Genomic DNA, 16,338 nt, shown 5'->3' on the forward strand with positions numbered 1-16,338 from the left:
TGATAATCTCAATCCATGAGCGTAATGTGATGGAAATGTATAAAACCAGGTGATAATCTCAATCCATGAGCGTAATGTGATAGAAATGTATAACACCAGGTGATAATCTCAATCCATGAGCATAATGTGATAGAAATGTATAAAACCAGGTGATAATCTCAATCCATGAGCGTAATGTGATAGAAATGTATAAAACCAGGTGATAATCTCAATCCATGAGCGTAATGTGATAGAAATGTATAAAACCAGGTGATAATCTCAATCCATGAGCGTAATGTGATAGAAATGTATAAAACCAGGTGATAATCTCAATCCATGAGCGTAATGTGATAGAAATGTATAACACCAGGTGATAATCTCAATCCATGAGCGTAATGTGATAGAAATGTATAACACCAGGTGATAATCTCAATCCATGAGCGTAATGTGATAGAAATGTATAACACCAGGTGATAATCTCAATCCATGAGCGTAATGTGATAGAAATGTATAACACCAGGTGATAATCTCAATCCATGAGCGTAATGTGATAGAAATGTATAACACCAGGTGATAATCTCAATCCATGAGCGTAATGTGATAGAAATGTATAAAACCAGGTGATAATCTCAATCCATGAGCATAATGTGATAGAAATGTATAACACCAGGTGATAAATGAGATCAGGCATCATTGTCTCTTGTCAGTGTCTCAGCAATGTGTGAAGTCTCTACCGAATCCTGGCCTGGCCTTTCTGGTTACATATTCATAAATGCCTATAACAACCAGCAGTCACACTATAGATCAGATCACCAGTGTGTCCTTCTGCACAAGATAAAGGCTACAAACAATACAACAATATAACAATTGTATCACCCAACCTGTAGTCAGAGAAAGCACAGCCTGGTTTTCTGTATCACAAGTTTGTGTTATCAGCTGCTGTCCTTAAAGCTGGGTACACACTGACCGATATATTTGCCGATCAGTTGATCGGCCAATATATCTGCTGCCCGTCGGCCAGTGCGTACCAGCGATATGTCTGTGAACGACGTTGTTTACAGACATATCGCATCAGCTGTGCTGCACAGCCGATGGACAGATAGATCTGCAGACTGTATGCGTTTGGCATCCCGGTGGTCTGGATGCCGAAGCTCCTATTTCTGGCGCTGAAATCCCGACGCCGGTCAGAAGCCTGGCGCCGTCATCCTGACCACCGGGATACCGAAGGTAAGATTCGGGAGGTGTTAGGGTTAGGCACTAGGGGGCGAGTTAGGGTTAGGCACTAAAAGGGGAGGGTTATGTTTAGGCAACGGTGAGGGGGAGGTTAGGTTCAGGCACAAGGTAGGGGGGGTGGTGTTAGGTTTAGGCACCAAACAGGGGGGTTAGGGTAGGTAGAGGGTTGTTAGGTCGGTATGTTAACCCTTTCGAGATGCCGGCGTTGGGATTTCAGCAGCCGGGATCTAGAGCGCCTGCATTTCATACCGATTCCCTGCAGACATATCTGTCCATTGGCAAGTGTGTACGGACGGTCTGCCGACTGACCGTACACATGCGCGAGAAGGTGCCTGGAAGATGATGGCCGTTCAGTGTATACGAACGACCGTCATCTGCAGATATATCTGCTATGTGTGTACCCAGCTTATGTGTCTGTACAAATCCTGCAATAAGCTGGTGGTCAGCAGGGATCTCACGTGTCATGCCGACACAGGCGGTCATTTATACATGATATAGGGGCCTGATTCATCGATGTACGCTAATGTCGCTGCGTCTGTATACGCGGCTGCTATTAGAAAATATGCAAATTTCGCAGATGCCGGGAGATGTATTGAGACCCCCACCAGCGGCTTTGCATACCCAAGCAGCTGCGTGCAAAGACGCGGCACCTGCGTGCAAAGACGCTGCACCTGCGTGAAAATACGCTGAGTTGGTCGCAGATCAAATGATTGTTGCAGAATGGCAAAGGGAACTGAGACCCCGGAGCCATATTTCTTGTGTACGGGATCAGTCGCAGGATGTGACGCGCCTGCGTTCTTTGCCGTCTCTCCCCGTTGCCTCTCCCGCACTCAGTCTGACTGTCAAACACACTGTGAGTAAATTGCTGCTGCGTGAGACTATGGTAATGTACCTTGATGCATGCGCTGCGGTACTAAGACGCACGCACAGTTTACCGATAATAAAACATCAGCATCATGTACATCTCTGACAGGTTTGTGTATCAAGCAGGGAAAAGCGTGGAGAAGTTGCTCATAGCAACCAATCAGCTTTGTAGTAGCATCTATCAAGTACAGTTTATAAAATAATAGGTAGCAGCTGACTGGTTGCTATGGGCAACTTCCCCACTGATCCACTCCTCCACGCTTTTCACTGCTTGATACATAGACCCCTGAATCAGGCCCATAATGGGATATGGGATAGAGGATGAACATTGATGTATTCTGAATTTCTGAGCAATAATCCCATTGACATATAAGATAATGAAACTAAAGGCTTGTAGTACAATTGTGCACACCTATCACTTGTAATGTGATCATACAGAACAGATGACAGACTATAGTTTGCAGATAGTGATACAGGAATATAAAGAAATATAAATGATGACTGATGCAATCTGCCGCACAGACATATGTTAGTGCAGCCAGAGAAAGATGCTGCTGACATTGAAACATAGTTTCACGAAGCTGATAAAGTTTTTCTAGGGCCGGGTGCACATCAGAATGGCGGACAATCGTGCTGATGGTCGGGGCAACTTCCCTTCACCCCAGGGCCATCACAGATTGGCCATGCACACTACACGATCAGTGGCATAACTATAGAGGGTGCAAGGGGTGCTCTTGATATGGGGCCCAGTAAGCAACCCCCCCTGACAAGTTTTTTTTTTTAATTTTAAACCTCCCCAGCTCAGGTTCCGCACCCAGTACCCCCCTCCTCACCTCATGCCCCCATTCCCTGCACACTAGCCCGGTGACAAGCTGCAGGCCACATCCCCGGCATCTTCTACACCTGCACTTGATCCTGGTGATGGGAGTGGCTAGATTTGGGAGGGCAGTCAAGTGTCGGTCCTGAGCTCCTCAGTGCGGTGGGTGCGGCGGTTCCGGTAGTTGGTGCAGAGGTGAGATGGCGGATGCTGCTGTCTCTGTGTCTGCGGGCTGTTCTCCTACCACATTCGAGCACCGCCCCCTGCCTGAGGGGATAATTATGTGATGGGGCAGGACCAGGTTACCCTATAGGCGGGAAGGGAGATGGGGCAGGTTACCCTATGGGAGGGAAGGGAGATGGGGCAGGTTACCCTATGGGCGGGAAGGGAGTTGGGGCACGTTACCCTATGGGAGGGAAGGGAGATGGGGCAGTTTACCCTATGGGTGGTAAGGGAGATGGGGCAGGATACCTTATCGGAGGAAGGGAGATGGGGCAGGTTACCCTATGGGAGGGAAGGGAGATGGGGCAGATTACCCTATGGGAGGAAAGGTAGATGGGGCAGGGTACACTATAGGAGGAAAGGGAGATGGGGCAGGTTACCCTATGGGAGGGAAGGGAGATGGGGCAGGTTACCCTATGGGAGGGAAGGGAGATGGGGCAGGTTACCCTATGGGAGGGAAGGGAGATGGGGCAGGTTACCCTATGGGAGGGAAGGGAGATGGGGCAGATTACCCTATGGGAGGGAAGGGAGATGGGGCAGATTACCCTATGGGAGGAAAGGTAGATGGGGCAGGGTACACTATAGGAGGAAAGGGAGATGGGGCAGGTTACCCTATGGGAGGGAAGGGAGATGGGGCAGGTTACCCTATGGGAGGGAAGGGAGATGGGGCAGGTTACCCTATGGGAGGGAAGGGAGATGGGGCAGGTTACCCTATGGGAGGGAAGGGAGATGGGGCAGATTACCCTATGGGAGGAAAGGTAGATGGGGCAGGGTACACTATAGGAGGGAAGGGAGATGGGGCAGGATACACTATAGGAGGGAAGGGAGATGGGGCAGGATACACTATAGGAGGGAAGGGAGATGGGGCAGGTTACCCTATGGAAGGGAAGGGAAGGGAGATGGGGCAGGATACCCTATGGGAGGGAAGGGAGATGGGGCAGGTTACCCTGTGGGAGGGAAGGGAGATGGGGCAGGTTACTCTTTGGGAGGGAAGGGAGATGGGGCAGGTTACCCTATGGGAGGGAAGGGAGATGGGGCAGGTTACTCTATGGGAGGGAAGGGAGATGGGGCAGGTTACTCTATGGGAGGGAAGGGAGATGGGGCAGGTTACCCTATGGGAGGGAAGGGAGATGGGGCAGGATACCCTATGGGAGGGAAGGGAGATGGGGCAGGTTACCCTATGGGAGGGAAGGGAGATGGGGCAGGATACACTATGGGAGGGAAGGGAGATGGGGCAGGTTACACTATGGGAGGGAAGGGAGATGGGGCAGGTTACCCTATGGGAGGGAAGGGAGATGGGCAGGTTACCCTATGGGAGGGAAGGGAGAGGGTACACACTTGTCCGGAGGATATATAGGCCTGTTATTGTTACTGTTGCAATATTCCTGCATATACTGTATACATGTAAATATATGTATATACTCTGTTTGTGACCTGAGTTGGGGGGGGCAGCCTTAAAATTTTGCTATGGGGCCCACATAGTTCTAGTTACGCCCCTGTACACGATTTAATAAATGACGGAACATTCAGGGCTAGATTAAAGGGGGCGCCAGGGGCGGTCGTCACGGTGCCCCCACCTCTAGTGCACCTGCCGAAGTTGGGGCGGAGCCAATACGGCGAGCCCCATATCGTGTGTATGTGTTTAACAGAAGGCAAGTCTCGGGAGGGGGGGGGGGCTATAGGGGTAGGCTACATGTGGCGGGGAAGGGGGCTAGGCTTCGTGTGGCACGGTGGTGTCCCACACAACTTAGTTGCCCCAGGGCCCCCACAAGCCTTAATCTGGCCCTGTTAATACCTCGTTACGACCTTCATTAAACTGCACAGCCCCGCACACGATGTAGTCTGATTGGCCGTGCAGCATGGCCAAGCAGAAGATCCAGTATGCACCGCTGGAGCACGCAATTGTGGGTACACGCTAAATGATGTAGACGATTTGTCGTTCCAATATGGTAAATCGTCCTGATATCATCCCAGTGCGTACCCAGCCTAATTCACTAATACATTCAACCAGCTGAAAACTGACCATATTTTCCTAATATATCCCTCACAGATCTAACAATGGCATTTTTATATAGTTCCATTCATAATATAACCCTCTAATACCATTTTATTTAATATTTGAAACGTATTAAAATGGTGGACAGTCAAAAGGTTGACACTGGACTGTCGACACCTTGTTTAATCAGGATTATTAGGGATTCGGCTAAAATAACAAAAAAAAAGTGACATTTTAGTGTCGACCATTTAACCCTGTCGACCTAAATACATGTCTACAGAATGACGATCGAACTAAGGACCATGTTGACCTTTTCGAATGATGAAATTCAGAAGATGTCATCTTTCTGGCGTCGACCATTTATACCAAAACTCAATAACAGTTACACTTTATTATAATTCATTTGAAGAATACCCCGCAAAATATATTTATATTGTTATAGTTGGTATTTACTCCTAAATAAGTTCTGCGCAGAATGACGCCGTTAGTTTGAGCGCACGGAGGATAGATGTACATGGACACATCTGTAGTTATTAGAGTATAATTAGCCTTTTTAACGCTAAATGTTTGATTACGTTTATCTCTGTAAGTTGTCAGTAATTATGCTAATGCTTCTCACACTTAGGTCACCCCTGTTGTGCCTTTGTCCAATGATTCCTGGTGTATGTCGTTTGCTAAGTACTTAGAGCTACGCTTTTATGGCAATCAGTACACCCGAAGAGCCAATGCCGAACCTTGCGGACACTCTATACATCACAACTACCACCAGTATTTCTCCTACAACCAGATGGTGGCTTCGTTCAGGTACAATAAGGGCTCCGTTCTACATACTTACTGTCCATTCATGTTATACGATTCCAGGACTAGACCTGCCCCAATACAGTACGTGACAGTTCCCCCTGTAGCCTGGAGAATTGCTTGTTCTTGCAGTGTATTACCTGTGTTACATTCCGTCTCTTCACTGTTCTGAGGATTTACTAGACAAGCCGCGCACACTGACATTACATACAGGCCAATAATGTACAACGTCTTTCGGTTATTTAGTGTTTAGCGCTTATAAAGTGACTGTGGAATCTGTATTCTTGTTTTCTTTTTATGCAGTTACTCCTCCATCAGACTGCTGGAGGTCTGCGTCCCAATGCCTAAAATCTACATCAAGCAGCACACCCCGGCAAAAGTCTCCATCTTACAAGATTTAAAGGACTTCTCGCAGAAGTAGGCGTGTATTTGTTTATTTCAAACGTTCGCTACATTATTCCTGAATTGCGTGGATGTCGATATATGTATGTAGGGGGGCGGGAATCTGGGTCTGATTCAGAGCCGGACGCTATTTGCGCTCGCTCGTTCAGAAAAAGGGGCTGGCTATTTAAATTGACCGTTCGCTCTTTGCGGTCTGTTGACGCCTCCATGTCTGAACGAGCGAACAAAACATGCGGTCGTTATTTGGGAAAAAATGCCCCCTGGCCGCTCGCATCATACGTCATGTCCGCTATTTATTAGATTAATCGAGTACATCGAACGGCGTCTGAACTGCTCGCTATTCTTGTGGTTGGTTGTTCCTACCGCAATCATGCGAGCAGTTCTGGCTAAAAGACAACCAAGTGACGTGGTTGATGACGCTGCTTTGTTAATTATGCACACCCTTAAAACGCCCGTTTTTGACCTTTTGGCAGGCCTGCGTTCGGATCTCCACTCCACCGTTTTCAAGCACCTTCCCCTGTTACCACCCACATACGCCTCCCTATGTCACTCAAATTAGCAGGCATTCGCTATATTGCGAGCACACGATTTTCGGCCGCACTGACTGGTTCGCGCATGCATACTAAAACCCATACGCATGCGCAGATGTGCGAACATCGCTCGGAATGAACGAGCGGCCGCTTACGAGCGGCTCTGAATGAGACCCTCTGTGTAATAACAAACATGTATGTGAGTAATAATATAGTCCACAGTCGATTGAAAAGTTCTCGGTTCTAAATGTAAAGATAGAGCCCCTTAATGACTTAGGATGCTGTCATAGTCTCTGTGTGAATACACAGCCCCTCTGTTAGGGTGACAGCGTCCTCCACAAACACCAATTGTATGTCTCGTGGGTATTCTAGGGAAGATGACAGAAAGACGGACACCTCTGATTCAGTGTGTTCAATACACATATATATATATATATATATATATAATATTATATATATATATATATATATATATATATATATATCAATCAATCTATCCATCCAAAAAGCTGATGTTTGGTAATAGCCCTGTACCAATTAAATATTCTAAGCAAGTTATCTGTATTACTTTATTCTTTCACTCTGTGACCATATAACGTGGTATATTTACAGTTGTGAAGTTTTGCTCGGGCATAGATTGTATTTGTGACCTTGTTGTGTTTGCAGATTTGTACTTCACGGCAGACCTTGCGCGTTTTGTTGTGAAATAACCTGCAACATCCTCAGATAAAGTTGTGGGTTTTTCCACAACGAAACGAGTCTGACACGCTGCTTTGGGACTACAGCTGAACCGAGCTTTACAACATTCCCAGCTTAGTAGTATCATTGCTTAGCAAAGATGGTAACTGTCAGCTACAGGGTACAGCAGACTGTTTGCTGAACGTACAGTAATTAGTTCAGTATAACATTTGATGGGATGGTGTGGTCTATGCTGCTCTTTCAAGGAGCAGAGAAATATTTTCCTGATTTGGGTCATTGGAGTTCGTATTTGAATGAATTGACCATTGTAAGACTCGGGCTCCTGCAGTTGGCGACCAGCTGCCATTTTTCCTGCTATTTTTTTTTTTTTTATTTTCATCTCCCTGATTTTTGACAGAGTGACCCAGGTGTATTTAGCAGTGGACGACCGGCTCACATCCCTAAAGACGGACACGTTTAACAAAACAAGAGAGGAAAAGATGGAAGATCTGTTTGCCAAGAAAGAGGTAATAAATGTAGAAAATTCCATTTGTGTAGGAGACTATTAAGCAAAAAAACAGAACGTGCAGGAAATGGATATCCGTTAAAATTAGAATTTTCAATCAGATTGATGAGACTGAAACACGGAGAAAGAACTTGGAATAAACTAAAGAGAAGTATGTAGCCCTGCCAAATTACAGTTTATTACATTAAGATTAGTAATTATCTTTTAGCATGTAATCTTCAGATGAGTGTCTAGTGCCGATAGTGCATAAATCCTTTGATCAGACTGAAATAGGCCATAAGCTCTGTGTGTAGTGGAGAAAGGTGAATAATCACATGCAGACTTATAGCTGTAATTAAAAGTATAACGATAAGTAAGTGTGATAAATAATTATGAATAGTGAGAGTACATATAAAATGGCCGTCTCATCTGATTTACACCTGTTTTTGTATATGGTTTCTGAAAAATGACAAAGGAAAGCGGGGCCTGTAAAACACCGGCCTTTACTAAATTCTAAATCAAATATCAATAAAAAAAAATCTGCGTACCAAAAGCAAATAAGTTGAGTGTTTAGTTCCACAGGAGCTGGAGGGCTGCAAGTTGCATACCTCCGACCTACAGACCATCCGACGAAGCTAGTATATATGAAAGTATAAAACATAAAGCTATTCAGAATTTAAAAGGATTCTATTAAAGTAACAGTTACTGGTTACAAAACGGTATCCTGTATGTCCAGGAAAATCCTGCAAGTAGTTCTGGTGTTCCTTGATGAGCCTTGATTTAATTTGCTTTTGGTACGCAGATATTATTTATGTATTGTTATTTGCCTTAGTATTGTTAGTGCACTATGTTTGGTGCTCTTTATTTATTTTTTTTTCTTTTGTAATTTTTAAAAAAGCTGAATATTGCTGCGCACCACAGCTTGTACGCGATGTAGTTTATATCTCGGCTGTCTGTTTTCCCGGCGCTCAGAATGCCAGCGCCGCATTCCCGACGGTAAGTATTGTGGTTAGGGAGAGTGTTAGGGTAAAGCACGAGGGGAAGAGTGAAGGTTAGCCACTGGGGGGGGGTTAAATTTACACTGCGGGGGGTGGGGAGGTTAGGTTTAGGCTGCGGGGGAGGACTAGGTTTAGGGGTAGGATTAGGATACTTATCGACAGTTGTCTGTATCCTAACCCTGTCCGGATGCCGGCGTGGGGATTCTGACCGCCATGAACCCGAGTGTCGGCATCTCGTACCCTACGTGCTGGTACACAGTGAGACATCCGCATCCTCCCAGGAGCAGAAAATGTGGCCACAGTTTGGCCAAAGAACTGCAATGGTGGCTTTTGAAAAACCTTCCTTATTGGTCAAATATGTGATTGTAACATTACATTATACACTGTACGGACGCATCTGTTATTTTTGTCGCCGATTTCATTTGTGAAATGTGCAGGAATGATCAGTATTTTACCTGAAAGCGGACATTTAATTATCCTAATATGTTCAAATGTGATGGAACATAACAAACCTCCTATATAACATCCTTGCAATTTAGCTACAGTACAAATCTGTCACATCCACTCTGTGTAAATGAAATTACTAATACAGACTCGTCAGACAGTGAGTAAAGTGACCTCTGTTGCAGGAGACTCGGGAATTGAAATTAAATACAATTGACAGATTCATTTTAATGTTAAGATTGGAACACTTAACTCCTTAGGTGTTCACTCTGCAAGGTGGTTGATGTATTGGGTTAATTGTATTCTAGTGTAGTTTAAATTCACTAATATGTAAATGGTATTGTGTATTGGCAAAGGGCTTTAATGAGGGGTGTGTGGCTTCTGCCTCCGCTGAGGGAGCGACAGTCTCTGTCCCGTGTATATTGGCGCAGGTCTTTAATGAGGGGTGTGCGGCCTGTACCTCCGCTGAGGGAGCGGCACAGTCTCTGTCCCCTGTATATTGGCACAGGGATTTAATGAGGGGTGTGCGGCCTGTGCCTCTGCTGAGGGAGCGGCACAGTCTCTGTCCCGTGTATATTGGCACAGGGCATTAATGAGGGGTGTGCGGCCTGTGCCTGAGGGAGTGGCACAGTCTCTGTCCCGTGTATATTGGCACAGGGCATTAATGAGGAGTGTGCGGCCTGTGCCTCCGCTGAGGGAGCGGCACAGTCTCTGTCCCGTGTATATTGGCACAGGGCATTAATGAGGGGTGTGCGGCCTGTACCTCCGCTGAGGGAGTGGCACAGTCTCTGTCCCGTGTATATTGGCACAGGGCTTTAATGAGGGGTGTGCGGCTTCTGCCTCCGCTGAGGGAGCGGCACAGTCTCTGTCCCGTGTGTATTGGCACAGGGCTTTAATGAGGGGTGTGCGGCCTGTGCCTCCGCTGAGGGAGCGGCACAGTCTCTGTCCCGTGTGTATTGGCACAGGGCTTTAATGAGGGGTGTGCGGCCTGTACCTCCGCTGAGGGAGTGGCACAGTCTCTGTCCCGTGTATATTGGCACAGGGCTTTAATGAGGAGTGTGCGGCCTGTGCCTCCGCTGAGGGAGCGGCACAGTCTCTGTCCCATGTATATTGGCACAGGGCATTAATGAGGGGTGTGTGGCCTGTGCCTCCGCTGAGGGAGCGGCACAGTCTCTGTCCCGTGTATATTGGCACAGGGCATTAATGAGGGGTGTGCGGCCTGTGCCTCCGCTGAGGGAGCGGCACAGTCTCTGTCCCGTGTATATTGGCACAGGGCATTAATGAGGGGTGTGCGGCCTGTGCCTCCGCTGAGGGAGCGGCACAGTTTCTGTCCCATGTATATTGGCGCAGGGCTTTAATGAGGGGTGTGCGGCCTGTGCCTCCGCTGAGGGAGCGGCACAGTCTCTGTCCCGTGTATATTGGCACAGGGCATTAATGAGGAGTGTGCGGCCTGTGCCTCCGCTGAGGGAGCGGCACAGTCTCTGTCCCGTGTATATTGGCACAGGGCATTAATGAGGGGTGTGCGGCCTGTACCTCCGCTGAGGGAGTGGCACAGTCTCTGTCCCGTGTATATTGGCACAGGGCTTTAATGAGGGGTGTGCGGCTTCTGCCTCCGCTGAGGGAGCGGCACAGTCTCTGTCCCGTGTGTATTGGCACAGGGCTTTAATGAGGGGTGTGCGGCCTGTGCCTCCGCTGACGGAGCGGCACAGTCTCTGTCCCGTGTGTATTGGCACAGGGCTTTAATGAGGGGTGTGCGGCCTGTACCTCCGCTGAGGGAGTGGCACAGTCTCTGTCCCGTGTATATTGGCACAGGGCTTTAATGAGGAGTGTGCGGCCTGTGCCTCCGCTGAGGGAGCGGCACAGTCTCTGTCCCATGTATATTGGCACAGGGCATTAATGAGGGGTGTGTGGCCTGTGCCTCCGCTGAGGGAGCGGCACAGTCTCTGTCCCGTGTATATTGGCACAGGGCATTAATGAGGGGTGTGCGGCCTGTGCCTCCGCTGAGGGAGCGGCACAGTCTCTGTCCCGTGTATATTGGCACAGGGCTTTAATGAGGGGTGTGCGGCTTCTGCCTCCGCTGAGGGAGCGACAGTTTCTGTCCCGTGTATATTGGCACAGGGCTTTAATGAGGGGTTGTGCGGCCTGTGCCTCCGCTGAGGGAGTGGCACAGTCTCTGTCCCGACAAACGCGCTAGTGGGCAGCCTGCCTCCCTTTGCCACCTAAGACACGCCTGGAGTGGCACCTCGCTACACTTAAAGACACAGGGTGCGTCCTTAGGACACACCCAGCACCCATCTCCCTGCTCCCAGTACTCCCGCAGCGCTTGTTGTGAGTCGTCATGACGGGGGCGAGGGCGCTGCTACTGCACTGCATTGGAACTGCTCCCTTCCCTACACTTCCCCCGGCTGCACGTTCCCACTGTCCTTTCTCTCCATCCTCCTCACTGTGAGACGTTAGAGGAAGGTGCGGGCCCCAGTCTGTCGTGTTTTTTACACGCTCCCACTGCGCATGTCTGAATGGAGACAGGCTTTGTGGAACCATACTGTAGATCCTGAATGCATGAATACTGCGTATGACTTTCTCTTCCGTAATAGACTGGATTTGTTTTCTTTACTTTCCAAGATGGAGGAGGTGGAATTTCGGAACTGGATTGAGAAGCTTCAGGCCAGGATGCTCTCCTCAAACATAGACACGTCTCAGCAGCTTCAGTCCGTCTTCGAATCCATGATCGTGAAGAAGCAATCCTTATGCGAGATGCTGCAAGCCTGGAACAACAGGTGAATGCCGTCAGATTGTCAGAACAAAGCTCGCATTCGTTAATTGGACATGATAGACTCCTGGTATTGCTGATAACAGATTAAACCTCTCTATATGCCGATCAATACATGTGCGGCCTTTGTATCTCTCTCTTCCCGGCTGGAAAGGACACAGAGCCTCCCAGCTATTCCTGCAGGGAAATCACGGTTATCAGTAAGGAAGTGAAGGGCTGGTCATTCGCTGTCACATCCCGATCATTAATAGAAAGCTGCTCACTTTGTACCCTGTTTTCCATTTTCGATTGCTAATCTTTTGTTTCTTTCAAATGTCAAAGCAACTTTTGGAGCAGAGATATTTTATTTATCTCTGTGATGTTCTAGTCTGTGCACTATGTATGCATGTGTATATATATATATATATATATATAATGTATGCAGAACAGAACTGGATCAGAGCGCCTAATAAGTGCCTAATAGTATGGAAACATGTGCAAAGTGCAGGTGCTGGTTAGAAAGCACATGTGTGCCTGATAGATATAATGTATGTAAAGTGCAAGTGCTATTTAAAATACATATAGATCAAGTATAAGCAAGAGAAAAATATAAATATAAACATATCACATAACTGATTAAAAAGCTGGATAATACAAATGGATGGGTAAACATACAAGGTATTAATTTATTAATACTATATAAAAGTAGGGTACAGACATAAATAGCATACAGACATATGTTAAAAACATATAACAAAATCAGACAATAAAATAATAAAAACAAGGATAAGAACAATCTCAATGAATATTATAAAATCATGAATGTCTTATCTGATTGCTTTAGAGGTAAATGTCATTGTGGTACAGGCTACCAACGCGTTTCGTCTCTTTAATGACTTCAATTAAAGAGACGAAACGCGTTGGGGGCCTGTACCACATTGACATTTACCTCTAAAGCAATCAGATAAGACATTCATGATTTTATAATATTCATTGAGATTGTTCTTATCCTTGTTTTTATTATTTTATTGTCTGATTTTGTTATATGTTTTTAACATATGTCTGTATGCTATTTATGTCTGTACCCTACTTTTATATAGTATTAATAAATTAATACCTTGTATGTTTACCCATCCATTTGTATTATCCAGCTTTTTAAACAGTTATGTGATATGTTTATATTTATATTTTTCTCTTGCTTATACTTGATCTATATGCATTTTAAATAGCACTTGCACTTTACATACATTATATCTATCAGGCACACATGTGCTTTCTAACCAGCACCTGTACTTTGCACATGTTTCCATACTATTAGGCACTTATTAGGCGCTCTGATCCAGTTCTGTTCTGCACACATTTTCCAGGGGTTCACCAACCTACTGTTTCTATTGGATTGAGCTGACACCCCTTACCGGCTGGGGAGTGCCCGATCTGTGTTTTGAACTTATATGGTAAACACTTATAGCTAATTGAGACACCCTGTTTCTATGATATTGGTGTACTTTAAAGATTATTTATTTCTATATCTATGTATTGATTGAAAGATCCCTCACAGTAAATCACATTCACTGGCGCTTGAAGAATTCACTAGTTACATATATGTATGTATGTTTGTATGATTTTTACACAGCGTTTGTGACCATTTCCTGAATACTAAAACTGTAAGACAGGGGTATTTAACATGTGGCCCTCCGGTCTGCTGTGGAACTACACATCCCAGCATGCCCTGCACAAGTTTTGCTATTAGGGCATGCTAAAACTGTGGCAGGACATGCTGGGATGTGTAGTTCCACAACAGCTGGAGGGCCACACGTTGAATGCCCCTGCTCTAGGATGTTATAAATACATCCTCATAAAAATATGTAATAAATAGGTAGCAAATTCCTTTATTTATACAGTGTATATATGCCTAATAACAAGATTATATTTATTTTATTATTAAAAAGAAAAAAAAAACTGATTGAATGTGGGGAACAAAGGACATTTCAGAGTCAAGAATGACACCTAGACAGGGAGCTTGTGGGGTGCGGTTGATTGTCACGTTATCAGCAGTGATAGAGATATCGGGTTGGTAACGACTATTGGCTGGTTGAAATATTACTAATTCTGTTTTGAAAAGATTAAGTTTGAGGTGGTGAGATGACATCCAAGATGAAATGGCAGATACATGTTCAGCAACTCGGACTAATACAGATGGTGACATATCTTAGGAAGGATAGTTAGATTTGAGTATCATCCGGATATAGATGATACTGAAATTCAAAGGCGCTGATAAGTTTGCCAAGAGATGTGGTATAGATTGAGAAAAGCCTAGAGGACTGAAGACCTAGGACTGAGCCTAGCGGTACTCCAACTGATAGGTAGCGAAGAGGAGGCGGAGTCAGAGAAACAAACCCTAAAAGAGCGATTAGATAGGTAAGACGATGACCAGGATAGGGCTGAAGGGACTGTAGTGTTTGTATGAGAAGAGAGTAGTCAACAGTGTCAAATGCAGCAGAGAGATCTAGAAGAATTAGAAGTGAGTAAAGGCCTTTAGCCTTGGCAGTGACCAAATCATTCACTGTCTTAGTCAGTGCAGTCTCTGTGGAGTGTTGGGATTGAAAGCCGGACTGAAGTGGGTCCATTAAATTGTGTCAGCTAAGAAAGTGTGTGAGGCAAGTGTAAGCAGGCCTCTCAACTAGCTTGGAGGGGCATGGGAGATGGGACGGTAATTGATGAGAAATTCAGGGTCAGAATTTTGTTTTTCAGAATAGGAGTAATCACTGCCTCCTTGAACAGTGATAGAAACATACCAGTAGAGAGAGAGAGAGCACAGATTTTAGTTAAGGTTAGGATGAGCACAGGAGACCTAGATCTAATGATTTGTGACAGAAGAGGATCAAGAGGAGAGGTATTAGAGTAGGAAGATAAGAATAGTGTTTATACTTATTTTGGGAACAAATTGCTATTTACTGGAGTAGCGAGTTTTATTATGAGAAATTTTATAAATTGAGTTCAGTGGTTTGAAATCAATCTGGACTAATCGATCTAGACTACTAGATTCCTCATAGGCTTTATTGAGGATATATTTGCCTAGTGAGGTTGCGTAATTTCTCTTTTAATCCGTGATATGACTGTAATTTCATTTTGAATCACTAGATGTCAGAATAGAACAGGTTATTAAATCCAGCTGTCATGCACAAATAGGGATTTATATTCTCATGTGGTTATTACTGACGTATAAATGACACCATTGCTTGCAAGTTGCCAGAATCGCCTACTTAATTCCATAGATTATCTGTCAAAATTAATTTCCAAGTTGCATTGGATATTTCCTCCTCATACAGGGCTCCTATCATTTTGTAATGGAGTATCTTGACACGCCTTTAACCTAAAGCCATAAAACCCCTCAAATATTTCCTTTTGGATGCTAAATTCTGTAACGCAGTTCTAATAATTTATCCCAATTTTAGTGTTTTCCTCTAAAATGAAAAAGTAGTTTGAATTTAAGGTTTTAGTTGGAATAAAAAGGGGATTATCCTGGGAAAATCAGGACACATGGGGACCTCTGTTATAATCTGCTGTTACATGCTGTGTTACTTATGCATTATTAAAGGCCTGGTGTCAGCAGGGTCTTAGCGTTTATCCTGCAATACAGTCTAGTAGATAAACTGCTTCCTGAGAATAAGCTTAGTGCCCAGGGGCGCCTTGATGGCCGGCAGGCGTCGTTACCATCGGGGGCTTATTTTTTTTAGCAAACAGATGTTATAACTCCCTTACAGTTCATTGGGGCCCAGCACAATGCCAATGTCCGCAGATCTGAGCGCTGTTCTGCCATTGCACGTGCACAGAAAACCTTAAAACTCTTATAGCGCACTTACCATTAATGCGCACGGCATCAGAAATGTATTGGCGATATGCTGGGTGGTGACTGGGAGGTGACCATTTAGGCTCACGGAGATGGCCCATTTTATGGGCGCGTCGCAGGCACGATGCTGTAGTGGAAGCGTACTCAGACGCTTAACCACCGACATTGGAGGCCGTACTCAGCCGGAAAATCGGCACCTCGTGCAGGTTTCCATGGTGCGAGCAATGGTTAAAGATTCGCCACGCGGTATACATCGCCTGAAGGTGCGCAAAT

The 16,338-nt window shown here is 45.6% G+C and overlaps 1 protein-coding gene across 2 annotated transcripts in view; it reads left to right on the forward strand.

Moving 5' to 3' along the window:
- Nucleotides 1-16,338, forward strand: part of PIKFYVE (phosphoinositide kinase, FYVE-type zinc finger containing) — a 216,656-nt gene that overhangs the window by 99,199 nt on the left and 101,119 nt on the right. For both annotated transcript variants that reach the window (XM_088450027.1, XM_088450026.1), the window contains exons 24-27: nt 5,737-5,915; nt 6,213-6,326; nt 7,938-8,046; nt 12,089-12,243. In XM_088450027.1, coding sequence (XP_088306153.1) covers nt 5,737-5,915; nt 6,213-6,326; nt 7,938-8,046; nt 12,089-12,243 — 557 coding nt within the window. The remainder of the gene's footprint in view (nt 1-5,736; nt 5,916-6,212; nt 6,327-7,937; nt 8,047-12,088; nt 12,244-16,338) is intronic.

This window comes from Taudactylus pleione, unplaced genomic scaffold, assembly GCF_031769625.1.
Source record: "Taudactylus pleione unplaced genomic scaffold, aTauple2 ptg000503l, whole genome shotgun sequence".
NCBI lineage: Eukaryota > Metazoa > Chordata > Amphibia > Anura > Myobatrachidae > Taudactylus > Taudactylus pleione.